The 21,096-nt window shown below is 37.0% G+C and overlaps 3 protein-coding genes and 1 long non-coding RNA gene across 6 annotated transcripts in view; 1 reads left to right on the top strand and 3 right to left on the bottom strand.

Annotated features, from left to right (window-relative positions):
- The window catches only part of LOC107626126 (putative disease resistance RPP13-like protein 1), a 12,267-nt gene extending 8,505 nt beyond the window's left edge, over window positions 1-3,762 (bottom strand). The window contains exon 1 of one of the 2 annotated variants that reach the window (XR_001617475.2): window positions 48-3,759. Coding sequence is in view for 1 of the 2 variants with exons in the window: in XM_021116455.1 (XP_020972114.1) it covers window positions 53-3,529 (3,477 nt within the window). In the remaining variant the exon portion in view is untranslated. Of the gene's footprint in view, window positions 1-47 lie in introns of both variants that reach the window. The other variant, XM_021116455.1, reaches the window with a different exon arrangement.
- On the bottom strand, window positions 6,224-10,624 carry LOC107626127 (putative disease resistance RPP13-like protein 1). The gene is made up of 4 exons (XM_016328917.2): window positions 8,172-10,624; window positions 7,586-7,677; window positions 7,381-7,483; window positions 6,224-6,734 (listed from the first exon to the last, which is right to left on the bottom strand). Exon 1 carries the CDS (start codon window positions 10,337-10,339, stop codon window positions 8,177-8,179), a length of 2,163 nt encoding a protein of 720 aa, XP_016184403.1. The 5' UTR covers window positions 10,340-10,624; the 3' UTR covers window positions 6,224-6,734; window positions 7,381-7,483; window positions 7,586-7,677; window positions 8,172-8,176.
- On the bottom strand, window positions 12,244-21,090 carry LOC107626125. Of its 2 annotated transcripts, XM_016328914.2 has the most exons (13): window positions 21,022-21,090; window positions 20,616-20,772; window positions 19,813-19,885; window positions 19,578-19,708; window positions 19,044-19,463; window positions 17,704-18,950; window positions 17,100-17,488; window positions 15,481-17,006; window positions 15,239-15,396; window positions 14,744-14,904; window positions 13,904-14,064; window positions 12,665-13,335; window positions 12,244-12,489 (listed from the first exon to the last, which is right to left on the bottom strand). In XM_016328914.2, the coding sequence occupies exons 2-12, from the start codon at window positions 20,718-20,720 to the stop codon at window positions 13,141-13,143; spliced, it is 4,566 nt and encodes a 1,521-aa protein (XP_016184400.1). In that variant the 5' UTR covers window positions 20,721-20,772; window positions 21,022-21,090; the 3' UTR covers window positions 12,244-12,489; window positions 12,665-13,140. The 2 variants fall into 2 exon arrangements, with proteins under 2 accessions (XP_016184400.1, XP_020972113.1); XM_021116454.1 differs by lacking the exon at window positions 21,022-21,090 and having other exon boundaries at window positions 20,616-20,998.
- LOC110269080 lies at window positions 19,894-20,458 on the top strand. The gene is made up of 2 exons (XR_002358089.1): window positions 19,894-19,994; window positions 20,239-20,458. It is a non-coding gene; the product is annotated as an uncharacterized LOC110269080 (long non-coding RNA).

Raw genomic sequence — 21,096 nt, 5'->3', positions numbered from 1 at the left:
AGAGAGAGAGAGAGAGAGAGAGAGAGAGAGAGAGAGAGAAACAGTACCTGTTTTAAGATGTTGAGTCATTGCGAATCTGTTTCCCGTCAACTTTAAATGTAGGGGTGTGGGAAATGGATGGCCAAATGTGGGGGTCCTTCCTCTCTATGCCTTCACCCAACAACCCACATTCTCTGATTTTGAGTTCCCTTAAACAGGCAGGCAGCCTTATTATGTTCTCCAGCTTAGGGCAATCTGAAATTGATAATCTTAGGAGGGACTGTGACTGTGACAGCTCCAGAGATGTCAAATTTTCAAGTTCTTTGATGCTAAGATAATCGAGATTTGGGAACGCTGGCAATGCGAAGAATGTAAGCGAATTGCAGCTGTTGTGTATTTCTAATCTCTGTAGCGAGTGATGTTGATGGTGTTGCATTGGGAATTCTACGTTCTTGCAATCGTATATGCTCAACTGTTTCAACGAAGGGGGCAAAGCATCCCCTGGAAATGATACCACTGATGAGCATTTTGAGATTTGTAAAGAACTGAGAGAGGTTGGTTGGGTGTGGGTCATGGCCTCAAACACATACTCCACCTGCTGCTCTCCATTAACGATTAGTGTCTCCAACATGGAAAGTGGTAGCTCCCGCATTCTTGCTTCCTGTTTGCCATCTATTCTTAATGAGCGTAGGATGGGAGCTCTTGGCAGATAACAACCAATCTCCTCGCATCCTGAAATGTAAATTTGTTTCAAAGACGGAAGGAAAGTGGGCAAATCTCCTCTTAACTTAGGACAATCCCATATCTCAAGTGTCTCAAGTTTCGGAAATGGTGCATCATCATCATCATCACATTCATATGACTCCCATTCCTCCCAGCAAGGCAGTTTTTCAATAGTCAGATATTTAAGGGATCGGAAGGGTGTCTCCTGATGCTGATGAGTTCCATCACCCTTATAGAATGACCCACCAATCTTCTTCACCTTGTCGAGCTCTCTAATGACCAGCCTCTCCAGAGAGGGTAACTGTCCAAGTGAAGGAACCACCCAACAATTCCTGCATCCCCTCAGCTCCAACCAAGTCATGTTGTGGTACGAACACTGCCCTACCCAATCCGGAAACATCGTACCTCTGTAACACCAGATGAATAGCTTCTTCAAGTCTTTGTGAGGACGTAATTTGTCAAGTACATCTTTTTCGATTTCGGAATCAACAATATCACCATATTCAACTGATCTCCACTGCAACCTTAGATCATTGATGTGTTTCTTATCAAACATCCTTGCTTTCCAAGCCTCACTGCTATTAACGACATTCTCTAATTTCCTAATATGAAATGACCCTTGAAGATTTACAAGTTCTCCCAATTCTCCTACCCCATTCTCTTCATGCTCGCCAACAATGTAGTAACTCAGAATCTGCAAATCTTTTAATTTGCTCATCCCTTTTGGCATCTCTTCTAAATTAGTATCTTCAATGTCGAGATGGCGCAGATTTACAAGATCTTGCATCTTGCTTGGAAGCTTTTTTAGTTCTTCACAAGCACTCAAGTTTAATGTTTGTAAATTATACAATTTGCTCAATGACTCGGGTAATTCCACAATAGACGTACCAGAGAGATCCAAATGACGTAAATTTACAAGATCCTGCATGTTGTTTGGAAGCTTTTCTAGACGATCACGATCATTCAACTTCAGTGTTTGTAAATTATAAAATTTGCACATTGACTCTGGCAATGTCTCGATAGATGAATAAGAGAGATCCAAATAACGCAAATGGATCAAATCACCTATTGAATCAAGCTCATCAGGAGGAAGGGATTTAAATGACAAAACCCGTACGTGCTTCAACTGTGCAAGTAAGCGACAAGGATCAATTTCCTCTGTGTAACCATTGCATGTTTTAAAACTGATATCCAGCAATGTCCTTGTATTTTTTAAACAATCACGTACTTCCGAAATCTCTGAGAATAACGAATCATCGATTACAAGACCATTTGAAAAATGACGAGGACAAGCATCATGCTTGTCTGCAGTTTTGAGTTCAAAGTTTCTCAAAAAGAACTTTCCACCGTAGAATATTGCTAAATCATGCATGAGATCGTGCATCACAAATAAATTTTCATCAGTGTTAGAATGTTGGAAAAATGATCTGGAAACCAAATCATTAAAATATTTAGAACCAACTTCTTCTAAAGTGCTGCCACTCTTTGGTCGCTGCAAAAGACCTTCTGCCATCCACAATAACACCAGTTCATCTCTTTTGAATTCATTGTCTTTTGGGAATAAAGAACAATAAACAAAGCAACGTTTTAAGTACGAGGGGAGGTAGTGATAACTGATTCTCAATGCAGGAAGAATCCCACTATCTTTTTTGGGAAGTTCCCAAATTTCACTCCTCAATATAAACTCCCAATCCGCTACTTCTTTTCTTGCTCTTAATAAACCTCCAAGTGTTTGAGCAGCCAAAGCTAACCCATTACACTTTTTGACAATTTTTCGACCAACTACTTCTAAAGCAGAACGGATATGGGATTCAACAGAATTAAGACATGCATGATCTGCAAACACTGACCAGCAGTGATCATCACCCAACAAACTCAAACGGAAAGTTGGAATAGTTTTCACCATATCAGCAATCGAATCAAGACGAGTTGTTACAAGAATCTTAACACCCCCGTTACTAGATTTAAAAGGCTTTAGAAAACTTATCCAGGCATCATAATTGTTTCTCCACATGTCATCCAAAACAACCAACAACTTCTTCCCTGCTAGGACTTTCTTCAAGCTCTCCTGAATTGTGTTTAACTCAGTTGAGCTGCAAGAACTAGAAGTTGCTTCCATCACAGCCTTTGTCACCTTAAGAACGTCAAATTCTTCTTGCCCATCACAAACCCATGCCTTAACATCAAATTTTTGTTTCACTCGGTCATCATTGTAAACTATCTGAGCCAAAGTAGTCTTTCCTATTCCACCCATGCCGACCATAGTAATCACGGATATTCCACCGTCATTGGTAACATCTAACAACAGTTTTACTATGGCCTCCCTGTCTTGGTCCCTGCCATATATTTGATGCACACCAACCAGAGATGTTGAGGGGATCCTCCATGACATGTCCTCCACCGGTATCTCCTTCAAGCCAAGACCATCTTTCTCATTTACAATTGACTCTAATGCATCAATGATCTCTTCTATCTTGGTTACTATCTCACCATCACCATGCAAATTGACATAGCGAGACAGAGAGTTACCTTGAACCTTTTGAATGGCAGCTTTGGTGGTGACTTCATCAAGTATGTCTTCAGCATCGTACACAGCATACTTCAGCCTGTCCAGCCAGTCCTTCACAGCTTCCTCTTCGATCTGCCTCCGCTCGGCGTCATTGATCACAGCATGAGCAGCCTTCAGAACTGTCTCCAGCTTCTCAACCAGCTTCCGGTTAAGCTTCTTTCGCTGGATGAAGTTGACAAGTAAGGGTGAAATCAGCATGTCGTAGATAGTGCCAAGTGCAGAGTTGAGAAAAGCTTCTCCCACAAATCTTGCAGCCATGTTGATCTCAAGATTAGAAGAAAGAAAACAAGGAAAGTAGTGGATGATTGTTTGCAATGAAGGTAAAGGAAGTAGTAGCAGTAGGTTCAGAAAGTGATGCTTAATTGCTTATGTATTTTGTTTTCCTTGTAGCAAGAAGACATTGACTTCACACATGCTCATTGGTCTTTGGGACAAGTTCATATGATGATTCCTTCTCTCTTCCTCGGAAAAAAAAAGTGAGTGCTTTCATAATTCTATGTGTGGTCCACACTGCATCCAATAGCCAATAGCATGATGGATTTGTCTTCCGCGGTGGAAGTTGGTTCTGATCCTTAAAGAACCTGACTAGAATATTCAATTCAAAATATGCGGCTAGAAATGGTGTGTACTGCTGAAAATAATTCTATGTTTGACTTTAGACTTCATGTAATTGCAAATCGGGTTAAAGAGATTTAGAAAAACTAGAATGTGATTTGCGCTATACAGAGGACGTAAATTAATAATAGTATATAATAAATATTAAAAATTATTATATTTTATAAAATTAAATTAAATATGTATAAACTAAAGTTAAATTTAAAAGATATTTTATTTAAAATAATTTGTAATATAATAAATTTGGATGTTAGAGTTATAAAGTAATATTTTTATTTGATAGTTTAATTTTTGTATTTATTTTAGTGGATGAACTTAGTTTTTTTTTATGTGATTTTCGTTCTCTTTTTTTTATTGGTTGTTGTTAGAGTTATTACTTTCTTCTTTCTGTTATAGATTCTTATGAAGTCCAATAGCCAATAGGGTGGTGATATTTGCATCAATTTTTGAGTTGAAACTTTCAACACACTAACATTTTCCATTCTATTTATGGCCATCTAAATCATGAGGGCCTTCCTCCACCCAACATGATAACGAAATGTGGATAACAATTGATTGGTAACACATGACAAGAAGGATTTAACATGGTTAGACTCTCTACTTAGTAATAGATTACACGGATATGATGATTATTAATTTATTATACTAATAAATTACAGCAGGGGATAATGAAGATTCCCTCGTAGTTGAAGCTGTTGCCAGAGTTATAGTGTTCAAGGTAACAAGGGAAAGTGTGTGTACATCTAATAACATTGGCAAAATATAACCATACGTATCTTCAAAGTATTTGACATGACATGTATCTAATGGAAATACGGTGACTAGTTTGAAGTATCTATGCATCATAGGTTGATAGTGCTGCCACTAGTTAAATCTTAATTTAATCTACTAGTTTAGTTCAACATTAGGCTTTTTCCCCCAACCTTTGTTTATGAATCTGACATCTAGCATGATGAACAATGTTCGGAAAATATGTGATAGAGCTACACGAGGCGTAACAATTTTTCAACCCAAAATAAAAAATAAAATAAATAAAAATAAAATAAAAGAATACTCTATTGTGATTTTATGATTAAGCTATATTCTACCCTCATATATGCCACCTCCATGCATTTGTAAGCCAGAGCAGCTCCAGCCATGTCTTTTAATTTCATATTCGTGGGCACAAAACCTATCAAATAAAGAATATCAAAAAAAGGAAATCACATTCACAAGGAAAAACAATTAACCTTTCAATAAGGTTTTTTATATTTTTAAAAATAAATTAATAAATAAAAACTATCAACTTACTCGCACAATTTTGTTGTGCTACTATAAATTTGGATAGACTGAATCATCTCATTCTCGTTACTATCATTGTTGGTAGATTCTAATAGAGAGGCTCCATGAAAAAATTTCAGTTGAAAATGCTTACAATGCATGATTTTCTTGTTCTTTTATATACAAATTGCATTCTGCAGAAGCTATATATCAGATTATTTATAGGAAGGTTTTATTTATAATACTATAATAATTCTCAAGATGATTTGATTTCTTCCTTTTGAATTGTTTCAGAAGATGTTAAACTAGCAGGAATAACAATTAAAAATGAATATCCATTCAACATGCGTTGCAAACAGTACATAAACACCAGTATCCTATACTACGCTAACAGATAAGCACATTCATTATCTGGTAAAATTAAGATTTTGATAAAATTCGCAATCTTGAAGTCAATCCAGAGTTAGCTTCTTGTCTACCTCCATTCTCGTCTCAGCTCTGGAGGTGTCTCAAACAACATCACATTCTCTGCCTTTGATGCCTAATGGAAGGTCAAAGATGGCAGTTGGAAGAAATGGCTTCTACCTTCAATGCTTCAATTTGATAGAAGTTAACAATAACTGCACTGATTCACTAGGATATACTAGGACTTTCTGACATTCTAGAAGAGATAAAATTAAGAATGAGTGTGCCATTTCATGTGATGTAGAAAAGATTATACAAACTTGCCTTAGGTGGTAAACATATGCAAAGAAGATCTGTGGACCAGGCACCAGAAAGTCAAACAATTCAACTTCAATATTTGTAGATGACTCAGGTTATATCTTTATAGATGATTCAGAAAGATCCAAATAACACAAACTTATCAGTTTAATGTTGAATTGGCCAATGAATCAAGAGGAAACCATTCAAACGAAAAAACTCTTAAGCTCTCCAGCTTTGATAGTAAAAGTCATACACAAGGACTATTTCCTTTGAGGTTGTAATAATGGAAGGGCATCCCTTAACAATGTTCTTGCAAATTTAAAATTATCACATGCTTCCAAATTTTTTGAGACTGCAACATTACCATCAATATCAAATGAAACATGACAAGTTTTACTATCAATCTCATCCCCACCCCTATGTCCAATACCAATCTCTCCATATGTTAACGGCAAAAACACCAATGTAACACTTTGTTTAGACCAAGGTTAAGAACTCCACAAGAGGAAAGAGAGGCGGTACTCTCCAGTTTTTTTTATTCAACATCAAAATTTGCTTGACAATGAAATCAGCAAGCCTTCTAATACTAACTGTTTAGGCCACTACCCTTATTCCCATCAATTACATTCTCAATTCCATTATAGTAACTAACCTAACAACTACTCCTACTAACTGTCCTATCTTTACCTAAATGGCCTTAACAGCTTTCTAAAAAGAGCCTATTTTCCTCGTTCCAATTGTCTACAGCTTTATCTAAATCCTAAGGATGACTAACAATCCACCGCCCCATCTTGGAGCTCCCAGGGATCTGAGCGGCGCCAAAGAGCTCTGAATTGATAGAGCCATGGTGGAATTCATGAGATGCTTGATGTACCCTATCAACCTGAAGAACATGGCAACATAGATTAATACTATAGCTACCACAAGAAAAAATAAATAAATGACAAACATCACTAAGAATGTAATTTCTTGCTTGCAATGTCCAGTGTCCTTGTCCTCAACTACTATGTAATTTGAATATGCTTAGTGATTGAGATACATGGTGGTTAAATCAATCAGAATTGATGCATCTACTCTCTACACTCTACAGTTGGCAATGACATTGGTGCTCTATATGATAGAGTGAGGGTACAAGTCCAATATATATAAGCCCTAGTGACATTCATAATATATAACTTCCAGAACGACCAAAATTCAGAGGTAACAGTGCCAATAAAATTAATCTTTGGAAAACATGGTTCTAGGAGTATAATATGCATCATGCAATGAAACAACGAGTAACTTAAAATTTTACCTGAATACCTTTGGTAAAATTAGGAAAATTAATTAAGCTTCTCAAGGCATCATTATTTGACTGGAATTAGAAGTGTGTATTCCTAGATCATATTTTCTTCCATTTTATCTATATTCCATTATTCATACGAAGAAGGCAAGAAGGCATTAAGCAATAATGTACATGTTCGTTCACATTACAGAAGAAGAAAAATGAAACAAATATGGATGCAATGAAAAAGTGAAAAGTTGCTTACAACTCTCAAGGCAAGACCAGCAAAAGCAGTAATAAACCCAACATTGAATTGGAAGGGGAGGAAATAGCAAAAGGAAGGTGGTCAAGGCAGCCCAAAAATGTTACTGCAACAAAAGTAAGGAAAATTAGGATTTAGGAAAGTGTAGCAAATCAAGTACAGGAAGTCAGGAATATATAGTTGGGGGCATAAATGCTTTTTTTCTTACAATCATAGACATCTTTTTATCCGAAAAATCACAATATTATGAATTGTCAACTGCAGAGAATATCAACCAAACTCTTTATTCCGATATGCTTCCTGCAAAAAAGAGACCAAATGTTTTACTATTTTGTTGTGCGACGGTCCAATGATGAGAAGCTTAAAAAGTGGGAGTAGACGAGTGATAGCGAAGATGGGCCAGTTGAAATATGAGTTATGATACACTAACAACCATATAATGCAACTCAAAACTGAAAAGTCAAGATTTGGTCAAAAGGCATGCCTCAGAATTCCTTTCTGTTATCATGATAACTAAATTTGCCCCGACCATGTGCTGTAGTGGTGATTGACAGTGTTATGACAGAGGATAAAGTTTTATACTTAGAGTAGAAGGACATGAGACACATGATTTGAAACAGTGTAGAGTAGATTTGATAAACAAGCAGCATGACTTGTTACTACAAAAAAATAAAATGGGTTGATGAAATTCAGTATGAACAAAATTATGTTAATGATAATATAATGTATGAAAGAATGAATTTGATGTTGGTGAAGACGAAGTGCCTTTGGGGAAGAGAGAGAAAAAGAGTTACCTGTTTTAAGATGTTGAGTCATTGAGAATCAGTTTCCCATCAAGTCGAATGCGGGGGATGTGGGAAATGGATGGCCAAATGTGGGGGTCCTTCCTCTCTATGCCTTCACCCAACAACGGACATGCTCTGATTTTGAGAGTCTCTAAAGAGGCAGGCAGCCTTATTATCTTCCCCAGCTTAGGGCATTCTTCAATCCATAATTCTCGGAGGGACTGTGACTGTGACACCTCCAGAGATGTCAAATTTTCACGTCTTGCGATTCTGAGATCCTTGAGATTTGGGAATGCTGGCAATGCGAAGGATGTAAGCGAATCACAGCTGTTCTGTATTGTAAGATTCGTTAGTGACTGATGTTGTTGGTGTTGCATTGTGAATTCTACATTCTTGCAATCGTAGATGTACAGCTCTTTCAATGAAGGGGGCAGAGAAATCCCTGAAAATGATATGGCTGATGAGCAGTTTGCGATGCTTAAAAGTGTGAGAGAGGTTGGTTGGGTGTGAGACATGGCATCAAACACATACTCCACCTGCTGCTCTCCATTAATGGATAGTTTCTCCAACATTGAAAGTGATAGGTCCCACATTCTTGCTTCCTGTTTGCAAAATATTCTTAATTCGCGAATGATGGGAGCTCTTGGCAGATAACAACCAAGCTCCTCGCATCCTGAAATGACAAGTTCTTTCAAAGACGGAAGGAAAGTGGGCAAATCTCCTCTTAACTTTGGACATTCAGAAATACGGAGCTTCTCAAGTTTCGGAAATGGTGCATCATCATCATCATCATCACATTCATATGACTCCCATTCCTCCCAGCAACACATATAATAAAATTCCAGAGATTTAAGGGATCGGAAGGGTGTCTCCTGATGCTGATGAGTTCCATCACCCTTATAGAATGACCCACCAATCTTCTTCACCTTGTCGAGCTCTCTAATGACCAGCCTCTCCAGAGAGGGTAACTGTCCAAGTGAAGGAACCACACAACAATTCCTGCATTTCCACAGCTCCAATTCAGTCATGTTGTGGTACGAAGACTGCCCTACCCAATCCGGAAACACGGTACACCTGTAACCCTTTATTTTTAGATATTTCAGGTCATTGTGAGGTTCTAATTTGCAAAGCACATCTTTTTCGATTTGGGAATTAACAATATCACTATCTTCACCTGATGACCACTTCAAATATAGATCACTGATGTATTTCTTATCAACCATCCTTGCTTTCCAAGCTTCACTGCTATCAACCACATTCTCTAATTTCTTAATACGAAATGACCCTTGAAGATTTACAAGTTCTCCCAATTCCCCTATCCCATTCTCTTCACGCTCGCCGACAATATAGTAACATAAAATCTGTAGGTCTTTTAATTTGCTCATCCTTTTCGGCATCTCTTCTATTTTAGTACCTTCAATATCGAGATGGTGCAAATTTATAAGATCTTGCATCTTGCTTGGAAGCTTTTTCAGGTTTTCACACTCTCTCAACTTCAACGTTTGTAAATTATGCAATTTGCTCAATGACTCGGGCAATACCTCAATTGCCGTAGAAGAGAGATCCAAATGAAGCAAATTTACAAGATCCTGCATGTTGCTTGGAAGCTTTTCTAGATATCCACCAGTAAACTTCAGTGTTTGTAAATTATACAATTTGCTCATTGACTCTGGCAATGTCACCATAGGTGTACAAGAGAGATCCAAATAACGCAAATGGATCAAATCACTTATTGAATCATCAAGAGGAAGGAATTGAAATGACAAAACCCTTAAGTGCTTCAACTGTGCAAGTAAGCGACAAGGATCATATTCCTCTGGGGAAAGATCCCACGTATAAAAACCGATATAAAGCAATGTCCTTGCATTTTTTAAACAACCACATACTTCCAATATCTCTGAGAATAGCGAATCATCGATCCAACCATCATATGAAAGATGACGAGGACGAGGACAAGCATCATGCTTGTCTGCAGTTTCGAGTTCAAAGTTTCTAGAAAAGAACTTTCCACCATAGAATATTGATAAATCATGCATGAGATCGTGCATCACAAAATATCCTTCATCGGTGTTAGAATGTTGGAAAAATGATCTCGAAACCAAATCATTAAAATATTTAGAACCAACTTCTTCTAAAGTGCTGCCACTCTTTGGTTGCTGCAAAAGACCTTCTGCCATCCACAATAACACCAGTTCATCTCTTTGGAATTCATAGTCTTTTGGGAATAAAGAACAATAAACAAAGCAACGTTTTAAGTGTGAAGGGAGGTAGTGATAACTGATTCTTAATGCAGGAAGAATCCCACTATCTTTTTTGGGAAGTTCCCAAATTTCACTCCTCAATATAAACTCCCAATTCGCTACTTCTTTTCTTGCTCTTAATAAACCTCCAAGTGTTTGAGCAGCCAAAGCTAACCCATTACACTTTTTGACAATTTTTCGACCAACTACTTCTAAAGCTTGTTTGCAATGAAGGTAAAGGAAGTAGTAGCAGCAGGTTCAGAAAGGGATGCTTAATTGCTTATGAATTTTGTTTTCCTTGTAGCAAAAAGACATTGACTTGACACATGCTCATTGGTCTTTGGGACAAGTTCATATGATGCTTCCTTCTCTCTTTCTCGGAAAAAAAAAGTCACATGTTTGAGTGCTTTCATAATTATATGTATGGTCCACACTGCATCCAATAGCCAATAAGATGATATTTGCATGACATTCTTTCACACATTTCTTACTTTTTCTACTGTTTTTTTCAAAAGTTACTTTTATTTTCCAAATGGAATCAAATTTATTCAGACAAAGTTGAAAAAATAAACCAATGATAATTATGATGTTTTACATAATAGGCCCTCCTGCAGTAATCTGCATTATTGCCTTTGTCCTACTTGCCTAAATTATTGCATGAAGAAATTGTAATGTACTATCAAATCAAATGTAAACCCAATGTGCCATGTAGCTATTTCTAAGCTTCATTGTGAAAGAACCATGGTTCTAAATTAAGTACTGTTGAGCCTGTTTAGATTGGTAACTCAAAATTTAGTAGGTATGTAAACTCAAATTCATTTGTCAGTTTATGAACTACATTTCAGTTTAATATTGTTAAAAAGATAAAATGGAATAAATAAAACAATTGAATAGTATCACGTGTCAAGAAGGTTTTAACAAGGTTAAACTCTCTATTTAGTGGTAGATTAGAGAGATATAATGAAGATTCCTTCGTGTTCAAGGTAACAACGGAAAGTGTTAAGTCACTAACTACCCATTCCCCTTCCCTTAGAGCTGGAATGTGAACATTGGTGATATAATCTTTCCAATTTATTGCCTTTACATCAAATCCAAATTCCCTTTTCTCTTCTTCAAACATGATGTCCATTAATCTTTCTTTGTTACTGTTATCAAACCAGCATCACAATAACAATTGGTCTTCGGTCTAGAAAAGACCAAAGAGTACTACTATTCACTTTGATTTTTGCCTCAAAAGTTGAATTATTAAGTATGAGATACTGCATGACATAATGCAGATATAAGGACATGACAATGTTTAAAAATTATAAGATACTACAATACGGCTTTAGTATAATATCTGATAAAATTGGAATGATTAGCATAAAACACAACTTTTTTTTATATAAGAGCATAATACTAATATCAGAATTAATACAAATCAGTTTAAACCCAAATTTATTTGGTTTATTATTATTGAATATTACTTGTTTAGATATATAATTTATGAAAAGTAATAAAAATTAAATATAACTAGAAGTATCTTCAATTTATTTGACATGACATGTATCAAATGGAAATAGCGCAACTAGTTCGAAGTATCTATGCATCATAGGTTATTAGTGCTGCCACTAGTTAAATCTAATTTAATCTACTATTGATATAAAAAACGAACATCATTCAATCAACTTTGTGTGTGTATAACATTTTTTATAATATAACAATACATGAATAATGTAACGATCTTATAATCCAACGGTGGTGTTGAGAAATAAAATCTATATTTCAAGCCAAGCATCTTCTTTTAGTGCTTTTATGACTATCAGCGTTATATTATATTTCTAATGCTGTCTTAATCAGTAGAGCAACCTTGTTCATGAGATATTATATTATATCAGAAAAATTGATAATATTACAAACTGCAACTTAAAAAGTGAATTTCCTGCTGTACATGCTCCCACTGCCAATTGTTATTTATTGTCTTCTGTTCTCTATCAACTACCAATAGCCTTTTTTTTATAACCCACAAAAAAAAAAAAGGAAGAGGATGAGGAAAGAAAGAAAAGAAAAAAAGTTTCGCCAATGATCCTAAATTTGTACAAGGCAACCTGCATACAAGTTGAATAAGAATCAGAAAGTGAAATGGATTCTCTCAATCCAAAAATTCAGTTTTACTACTGATTGATCCAAGTGATAACCAATCAATGGTAAAATCAACATGGATTTTTCAATTGAGAGGATTTAGCAAAGGAAACCAAAGTACAAGAGAAAAGGCTCACTTACATTCAACTCCCTTCAACTCCTTCCTTTGGAGTGATGATCCAAGAGTGACTCTATTTTCAACTGGAACATGGGTGACTACATTTGAATGCAAAGCTCTACAAAATCCCTTTCTCTAGCATATATAACTTTACATTTTTGGGTCGCAAAAAAAATAATAATAATACTCCCTCGAGAAAGAGAAAAGACCAAGCAATGGCAAGAATTTCAAAGGAGCTAAGAACTTGCTTTAAAGAAACTCCAACTCCAGAATTTTGATACCTCCATACTTTCTAGAGATTTACCACACTTTTCATTCTTGGTATCTGATCCCCATTTCTGTGTGTATGCATCGCAGACATGTATATACACAAGATTTTATATGATAAACCGTGCCCTTCATAGTACGGTTCAGCCCATCATTTGTCTCAGCGAAGGCATAGACTTAACCAACAAGCAATGCTTAACAGGCTAGATGATCTTGCAACTGCCTGGATGCTTCACCGAGCTATCGCCTCCATAGCAAGTCGAACCAATTGCAGTAAACCTTCTATATCCTGAAAGCTAAAGTCAAGAGCCTTCTTGATGGATGACAAACCCTCTGCATACTTACCCTCACCAAGGTTTGAATTAGCAGCTGCAAAAGCACTCCGTGATCTCCTTGAGGCTTCCATAGCAGAATTCATATCCTGAACCTGAAACATGACAAGTCACTTATATTCACATCCTATTGGATCCACCTGATCAAACAAGATTTTTAATTGGAAAAAAATAAAATAAAAAATATTCAAAGACAAGTATGAATGTAAATTAAGTAATGGCCTAGGAAAGAGAAGGTATTTTTATTTATGCATACTACCTGAATTGTAGAACAATGTCCCTATTTAGAACTATCTTAACCCTGTTTCCTTGATATTCTAATTCCCTTTGTTTTGGTGTTTCAATCCTTCAACTCATTCAGATTAAAGACCTTGAATGTTTTAGACTTGAACAACTCTTTTGTTGCTATGTATTATTTAAACTAGGATCTTACTACTATTCACAAGTTTTTAAATTCTCCTTGATCTGAATCCAAGAGAAAGGTCCCAAAAATGTATTTTTTAGCTAAGTTGTGCACCATGTTCATAACTTACTGTAATTTAATATGCTGCATTTGTTAGTATCTTACTAAATATAATAATCTAGGTTCCAATCCTAGTACTCCAAAATAAATAATTGAGATAAAGCCCAATTTGTCAGCACAATTTTCATGTGTATGCTTACATAATTGAGCAGTCGCGCCATATTAGGACGATTTCTGGCAGCAATAACATGGGTTCCAGCAACTTGGGGGGAGCTGGTAATCTTGCACAAGGCAACCTTGTCTGCTGTTATAGAGTTGTTAACATTATCAACATCAGATGCAGACGACGAAGGTGACTCGCCTAACAAATGTGACAAGGAGCTAATCAAAATAGTGATATAATGATGATAATATAGAGAAAAAGATATAGGGGTTAAAAAAGAGGAATTAGACGTACATCTACTCCCATTTCACCAACAATATTCTCACAGTTAATGGAGCTGGTGAGGAAGCGAAGAATGGGTACATAATAAAAGGAGAAAAAATACAAAGAATCTTAAACTTGCTATCATCTAGCAAATTGGCCATATCTACCTGTCCTTATTCTATCACCATGGCTTTCTTAATTATACACCAACTGATGAGATCTGTAATTATGATTCTTTTTGGTCTAAACCACCAATATCTGAAGTCTACTGGACTTCAACTAGTCTAGCTCAACATTAGTTTTTTTTTTTTTCCCAACCTGTGTTTATGAATCTGACATCTAGCCTGATGAACAATGTTTGGAAAATATGTGATAGAGCTACATGAGACATAATAATTTTTGAAACCCAAAATCAAAAATTAAAAATAAAAATAAAATAAAAGAATACTCTACCGTGATTTCATGCTTAAGCTATATTTTACTAGCTATTTACCAAAACGGACTGGTATGCGGTACGATGTCGAGCACAAATTTAAATGGTGAGTGAGAACTCCAGTAAGAAAGAAATGATAGCATCATTCAAACACCAAAATCTGGTAAAATAATTCATTACCAAGAGGAACCATTTGCATAGCTGTCTGCAGCTCATGCCGATCTCTGCTTGCATTAGTGCTTGAGGAATATACAACCCTCATATATGCCACCTCCATGCATTTGTAAGCCAGAGCAGCTCCAGCCATGTCTTTCAATTTTTCATATTCATGGGCACAAAACCTATCAAATAGAGAATATCAAAAAAGGAATTAAATAAAAAACTTGAGGCTACGATATGCCACCCAAAAGTAAAAATAAAGCTCAGCTAAAATCCATCAATTTTATGTACTACCACCAACATGGACAAACTACAAATATGAAATAAGTTATAAACATGTATAACAGTTACATAGAGTGAGAAGGGTCTATTGAACTTTTCACAAACATTTGTGGTACAATGTTTATAGTTTTATTAGATTGTATGTACCAAATTCACAAGGAAAGACAATTAACCCTTCAATAAGGTTGTGTGTTTTTTAAGAAATAAATTAATTAAAAAAAACTATCAACTTACTCGCACAATTTTGCTGTGCTACTATAAATTTGGATAGACTGAATCATCTCATTCTTGTTACTATCATTGTTGCTAGATTCTAATAGAGAGGCTCCATGAAGAAACTTCAGTGCAGCCCGTAAGTAAATCCCCGTGCTCTCGAGAGTGGATTCTAAATTCTGCATGATAAACCCAAAATCTTTAAAATAAGTACCAATGAGAATTAAAAAGAATTAATCCAGAAGTGATTGTATGAAAAAAACCTTAAGACGATCAGCCAGATGCTTTAGGTCTTTAGCTTCTTTCAAAGCATTATTAGAATCTCTTCTGTTTGGAGTAGGGTTGTCAAGCTCCCTGGATTTGTGTCCATTAATCGTGGGATGTCTGGAATTAACTTGCTGTGTTCCATTTTGATATTCACCCTTTCGAATTTGTTTCTTTTGCAACTTCGATTCATCGTCTACTTGGGGAAGATCACCTGCTACATCTCCAGAGGGTGGCAATGACAACTTACCTTTTCCAATTACTCCTTTGTCATTTCTTTCTGAAAGAGGCCTTTTTGAAGATCTTTCAATATCACATTCTGTCAACTGGCTCTGACTAGTAGCAGGCAATGCCTCCTGCTTGCAAATGCCATTTGTACGGACTTCTTGAAAGTTGTGCTCTTTATTTAATCCATTCTGTATTTTCCTAATATCATTTTCTGTATAATCTTTCTTCCCAACAAGTATATTCTCGCTTTTGTCAAGCTTTGATTCAACATTCTCTTGCAGCTTTGCATTGCCTTCCTTACGCTGTTTTGCCTCTGATGGAGGAGATTCATCTTGCAGTTGGATAGAACTTTTGACCTTTACAGCGATAGACTCAGACTTATAGCTGCCACCATTATCCTTCAAAAGTGATCCTTTGCCAATCTTCCTTGGATGAGTCACATTAGCATGATAAACACCGGTGCTGTCTTCACCATGACATCGATCTTTAACTTGCTCAGTTGCACTACCCACAGCAGCAGCATCATGAAATCCATCTTTCACCGTCAGTTCCCTATTTGTAAATTTATCTGCATTTAAAATTCTCATAGGTGATGAAGAAACTGATTCCACTGGCGAGCCTTTCAATTCCTGGAAGCTAGCTTTGGTTTGATGTGAGCCAGAAACCTTTGACGAGCTTGAAGTAGTGGCAGCAGCAGAAGCCCTCAGAGGCCCCAAATCTACCTTTGAACTCTCCATACCACCCACACTCCGTTGTGATGGCGCACTCCCTGGATTTTGCCTGAATTTGTGGTTCTTAGTATGACTACCTTTTTTGTCTGTCCTGCCACTTCCTTTACTGGAACTTGATTCTCTACCTTCAGATTTTGAATTTCTTGGCTTCTTTTCCTTCCGAGAGTCACTAAACTCCACATGACTCTCCTGTAATTGAGCATCCTGATATTCCTTCAGTTTCCTCTTTTTAAGAGCACCATTGGAATCATAATTCCCAAAATTCAGGGATCCCTCATCCATGGAACCCTGACCCTTATCTTTTGCTATCTCAGCTGAAGGCAGTAGCTTGTCATTACCATTGTATTTAGAGTCCCTTGAAGAGGAGCGATCTTTTGGTCTAAGTGGATCTTTGCCAACTGAAGTAGTTGGAACATTACTATTCGAGCTGTATCCCCCCTTCCTAGTAGGCCCATTCTGCGGCATCCACTCTTCATCATTACCATCAATCTTACTTTTCTTGTATGGTCTAGAACTATCTTGATCAGGGTCCTTCCTGATTTTTGCTTTCACATTCTTTGTATCACCTACCAACAAATTTTGATAAACAGACATAAACACCAGTTGCTAATACTACAGTAATAGATAAGCACATTCATTATCTAGTAAAATAAAATTACCTCCATCAGGATCCTGCTCCAGCATTCGCTGCTTAGTTTTGTGTTTCTTCACCAAAACATCAGGGTTACTCAAAGCAGGAGATTTATTTACATCATTTAAGCTTCTACTTTTCACTGATGAGGGCAAGCTTTTCTTCATAGAAGATGAAAATTGAGAAGAGCCATCTTTATTGGCAGAGTTCAATGTCTTTTTCATAGGTTTTTTCTTCCCTCCAGGCATTGCAAACAGATCATTGTTTTGCTGGGTAGTTGGTATAATTCCTGCTACCATAACACTTGCAGGGACATTTTGCACGTTGCTTTGACCATTATGAGGAGGCACTTGATATAATGTAATAAGGGCTTTTGTGGTATCGTCCTCACTAACATTACAGCGATTCATATCAGGCCTGCACATTATGCAAATTTTGTAAGGTTCGAACAAAGAAACATTTATGTAGTTGACTTAGTTTGCTATCCAAATAATTCACAATTCAACATAAACAGATGTCATTATATGTTACCAAGCAAGCTCAAGATTCCTAACTATTTATTTTAATAAGGACTTTTGGATAAAAAATGGGCAAATATCTTCTAAATATTTAATCACAGGACTAGAACTTACAGCCAATCAAGCATACTACACAACCACTTTTCAGGCAGGCTATCAGGATTAGTGCCGGCTGGAAGAAGGCGCCACTTATGACACCGGTCACACTGCACCCAATTATCTTCCATCACAACTGGACCCAGTGATACAGGATCTCCTTTTCCAATATCCGCCGCAGCACCATTCACATTAGTGTACTGGACATTTGTAGCTCTTTTAGGATCTTCATCAGATATTAATGACTTATCAACCTTCTCAGCACCACCTAATCTCTCCTTTATTCCACGAGTAATTTCAGGTGTGCACCTCTTGACAGCCTCGGTTTCCTTCAGTTTACCCCCATATGAGGTTTCTGGCGAGGCCATTCTGTCCTCCTCTTCATCTAGTTCCCCAAAGAAGTCTCTGTATGTATCTCTAGCCTTTCCGGGGCCTTTTTGTACCCTGGCCTCTTCAGTTTCATTTTTTGACATCGAACTACCATCAAAACTCTTCTTTACTTTAGGCACCAAAGAGGTGCCAGACTTTAACTTCTGCTTTTGTATCCCAGCAGTGACAGTGCCATGGCTTCCTTTTGAATTCTTAGGAGTATTTGGCTCACCCCACACTGAATCACAAATTCTAACTCTCCCAGGATTGTCTTTTTCTGTACAAGCCAATGAATCATTTAGAGAAACCTTCTCTCCCACAAATTTCCTCCCTAAACCTCCCTTTGTCTTACCATTCACTTCAGAAGTTGTTGGCTCAACCAGGCTCCTTTGTGCTGGATCACCTGAACCTCCCTTTATTCTTTCAACAAAACCATTTTCGGTAGATGTTGACTCCACTAAACCCTTTTGTCCATGATCAGAAAATGTCTTCTCCCTCACTGTACCCTTGTTAACTTCCACAGCCTTTACTGAATCATCACGCAAAGAATATGAACTGGATAGAAGTGGAAGCTTCGGGGTTTTCGAAAGCCGCTCCTCAGTATTCACTGCATTTATACCCTGTTCCTTCCGTGATAGAGCATTCTTCTTAGTGTCGCTCTTCATGTCCATTGAGGACTCATAACCGTCTACAGACTTAATTTTCTTCCTTCCTGACGATTTTTTGTTGCCTTTGCCTCCTAGAGTGTTAGATTCTTGCGGTAACATCCCAGAACTTTCTGGCTTATTAATATAAACAGGGACAGGTGTGCTCTCTCTGGCACATGTTTCCCTTTCTATTAACTGAATGAGATCATCAGTTAGAGGCGACAGCAGCATAGGGAGGTCCGTCATAATCTGTTTCAAGACACCATAAGAGAAAACATTTTCCAGTCTCTTCAAACACAATATGGAGATAGCACAGAATCAAATTGGAAACAGAAAGTTCACCTTAAGGATACAAGATGGAGATTCAAAAGGAGCATCTTGACGCTCATGAGAAATTCCTTCACTTTCTGAGGGGCTGTCATCAAGTGATGATGATGGAGACACATCAAGACCAAGTCCACTATAGATAGCAGCATTTCTCCGTGTTGGTAAATTGTCAGCACCCATCTTGATTCGAAATTTCAGTGTCTTCCGGTCTGATGTGCTTCTAGGCTTTATGCTTAGAGAACCATTTTCTTGAGTGAGAGCGTCATTAGAAGTGAACACCTCAGCACCAGCAGTTGTCATGCCATTTTCTTGAGTGATAGCATCATTAACAGAAGGTGCCTTAACAGCAGGCAGCCTTGAGTAGCCAGCAGAACCTGGGCCAGGTCTCAATGACTGATTTCCATTTGAAAATTGTACAGCATCCCCTTGCCCACCCTGTTTAGAGGTACAATAGATTAATTTGGAATAACAAAACCTAAAGCCATGATCAATTTGATAACACAAATGTACATATACATATTTGGCCCCATATTAGTGTAAGAAATTTACCTCTGGTTGCAACTTAGGGGAAGATTTGGATGTATTTTGACTATGAGCTTTTGATGGAGTCCTTGGATGACCCCATCCAGGAGAGCGCTGACTGGAAGGTAAAAATGATCCATAACCACCAAATTTAGCCCCTGTAATGATGAAGTGTTCCCCAATGCCGTTAGAACACTAGAACGGGAACTGATAACTATTCAGGACTGCACTTGAATCTTGGTTATAAGATGTAACAACTTACCAAGATTCTCTGCACACACCCCACCCTCAAAATCCTTCTGAAAGTGTCCCAGAACATCTTGAAGTTTTGCATCCTTTGAAAAATAAAATTCCAAAAGGCATAAACCATACAGTAGAGAAATGTAACGATGAATCTTTAACAGCCATCACACGCTCAGTCAGCTCAATTTCCAAATTAAATAAGTTTCTCCAATTCATACAAACTTCCCAAAATGTGAGCTCTATGAACTGAAATTGTAAACACAAATTCAAAAAAGAACAAACAAAACACTCTTATATCTTTCAGTACATGGTTGACATTATATGTAATCCTATCCTATCAAAGGATAAAAGTTATAGAACTATAAGCAGGTATGTGAGAAGCATCAACAACAAATCTACACCAACAAAGGGTAGGAGAAAAGAAACCCTTTACACTATCAGCTAGATTAAAGCACCACCTTTATCACCGTCTAAAGAGACATTCTGAGCAAAAGTTTCTTCAATCATCTAATGCATCAAGTTGAGGACCAAATGCCACCAAAATTAAGGATTTTTTTATCACACCCTCTATGTGAAACATCACACATAAAATAAAATACATTCCAAATGTTCAATTCAATCCTAATAAAGCGCAATTCTGTAAAGCACAACTCCAAATAAATTGCACAAACTAGGGAAACACATAGTTAAGAGCTAAGGCATTGAATCCAGGATAGTAAAACAAGCAAAAAAGAAGTCGTAATATACAGGAATTTCAAAAGCACAATTTGAGTACAAGACCCTAAACATCTATAATTAAAGGAACACAAAAACAGCACTTACAATGTAAGAGAGATCAACATCAGGATCGATGCTAGCATCATCAAGATCCTCCTCGTGGTTCTGGAATGAGCATGCCTCTCCCTCTTCAAGTTCAGACTCCTCCATTCTGCTCCTTCCACCACCACCAAACCCTAACCCTAACCCCTTTCTCGCATCCCTAATTTCCACAAAATTCATCAAAAAATAAAATTAAAAATTACACAGAAAACAATCCCTGCAACTTAAAACCTCCGCATTCAAAAGACCCAAATTTTCCACCAAACCATTCATCAGAAATAAAAAGCACACTTAAAAAACTTCACCCACACGATCGAGTTACGAATCATAACCTCAAATTGCAACTTTTTCTTCACAATCTAAATTATAATTTAAACTGAAAAAAAAAAAAAAAACTAAAAGCACTAGCCTTGTTCGACAATCGGTGGAAGTAAACGACTCCCTAATCTTAACGAAACCCTTCTTAGGTTTCGAACGTCGAACG

The sequence above is a fragment of the Arachis ipaensis genome, chromosome B02 (genome assembly GCF_000816755.2).
Source record: "Arachis ipaensis cultivar K30076 chromosome B02, Araip1.1, whole genome shotgun sequence".
Lineage (NCBI taxonomy): Eukaryota > Viridiplantae > Streptophyta > Magnoliopsida > Fabales > Fabaceae > Arachis > Arachis ipaensis.
The sequence above is the reverse complement of the archived record's forward strand: the minus strand, read 5'-3'. Positions and strand labels throughout refer to the sequence as shown.

What these genes read in the sequence shown, in the direction of transcription:
- LOC107626127 (XM_016328917.2), bottom strand. Translation starts at nt 10,339, where the DNA reads ATGGCAGAAGGTCTTTTGCAGCAACCAAAGAGTGGCAGCACTTTAGAA.
- LOC107626125 (XM_021116454.1), bottom strand. Translation starts at nt 20,792, where the DNA reads ATGAATTTTGTGGAAATTAGGGATGCGAGAAAGGGGTTAGGGTTAGGG. An exon ending in CCCCTAAGTTGCAACCAGAG is followed by an intron (nt 19,464 to 19,577) that starts GTAAATTTCTTA and finishes ACCTCTAAACAG; the next exon opens with GGTGGGCAAGGGGATGCTGT. An exon ending in CTCCATCTTGTATCCTTAAG is followed by an intron (nt 18,951 to 19,043) that starts GTGAACTTTCTG and finishes GTCTTGAAACAG; the next exon opens with ATTATGACGGACCTCCCTAT.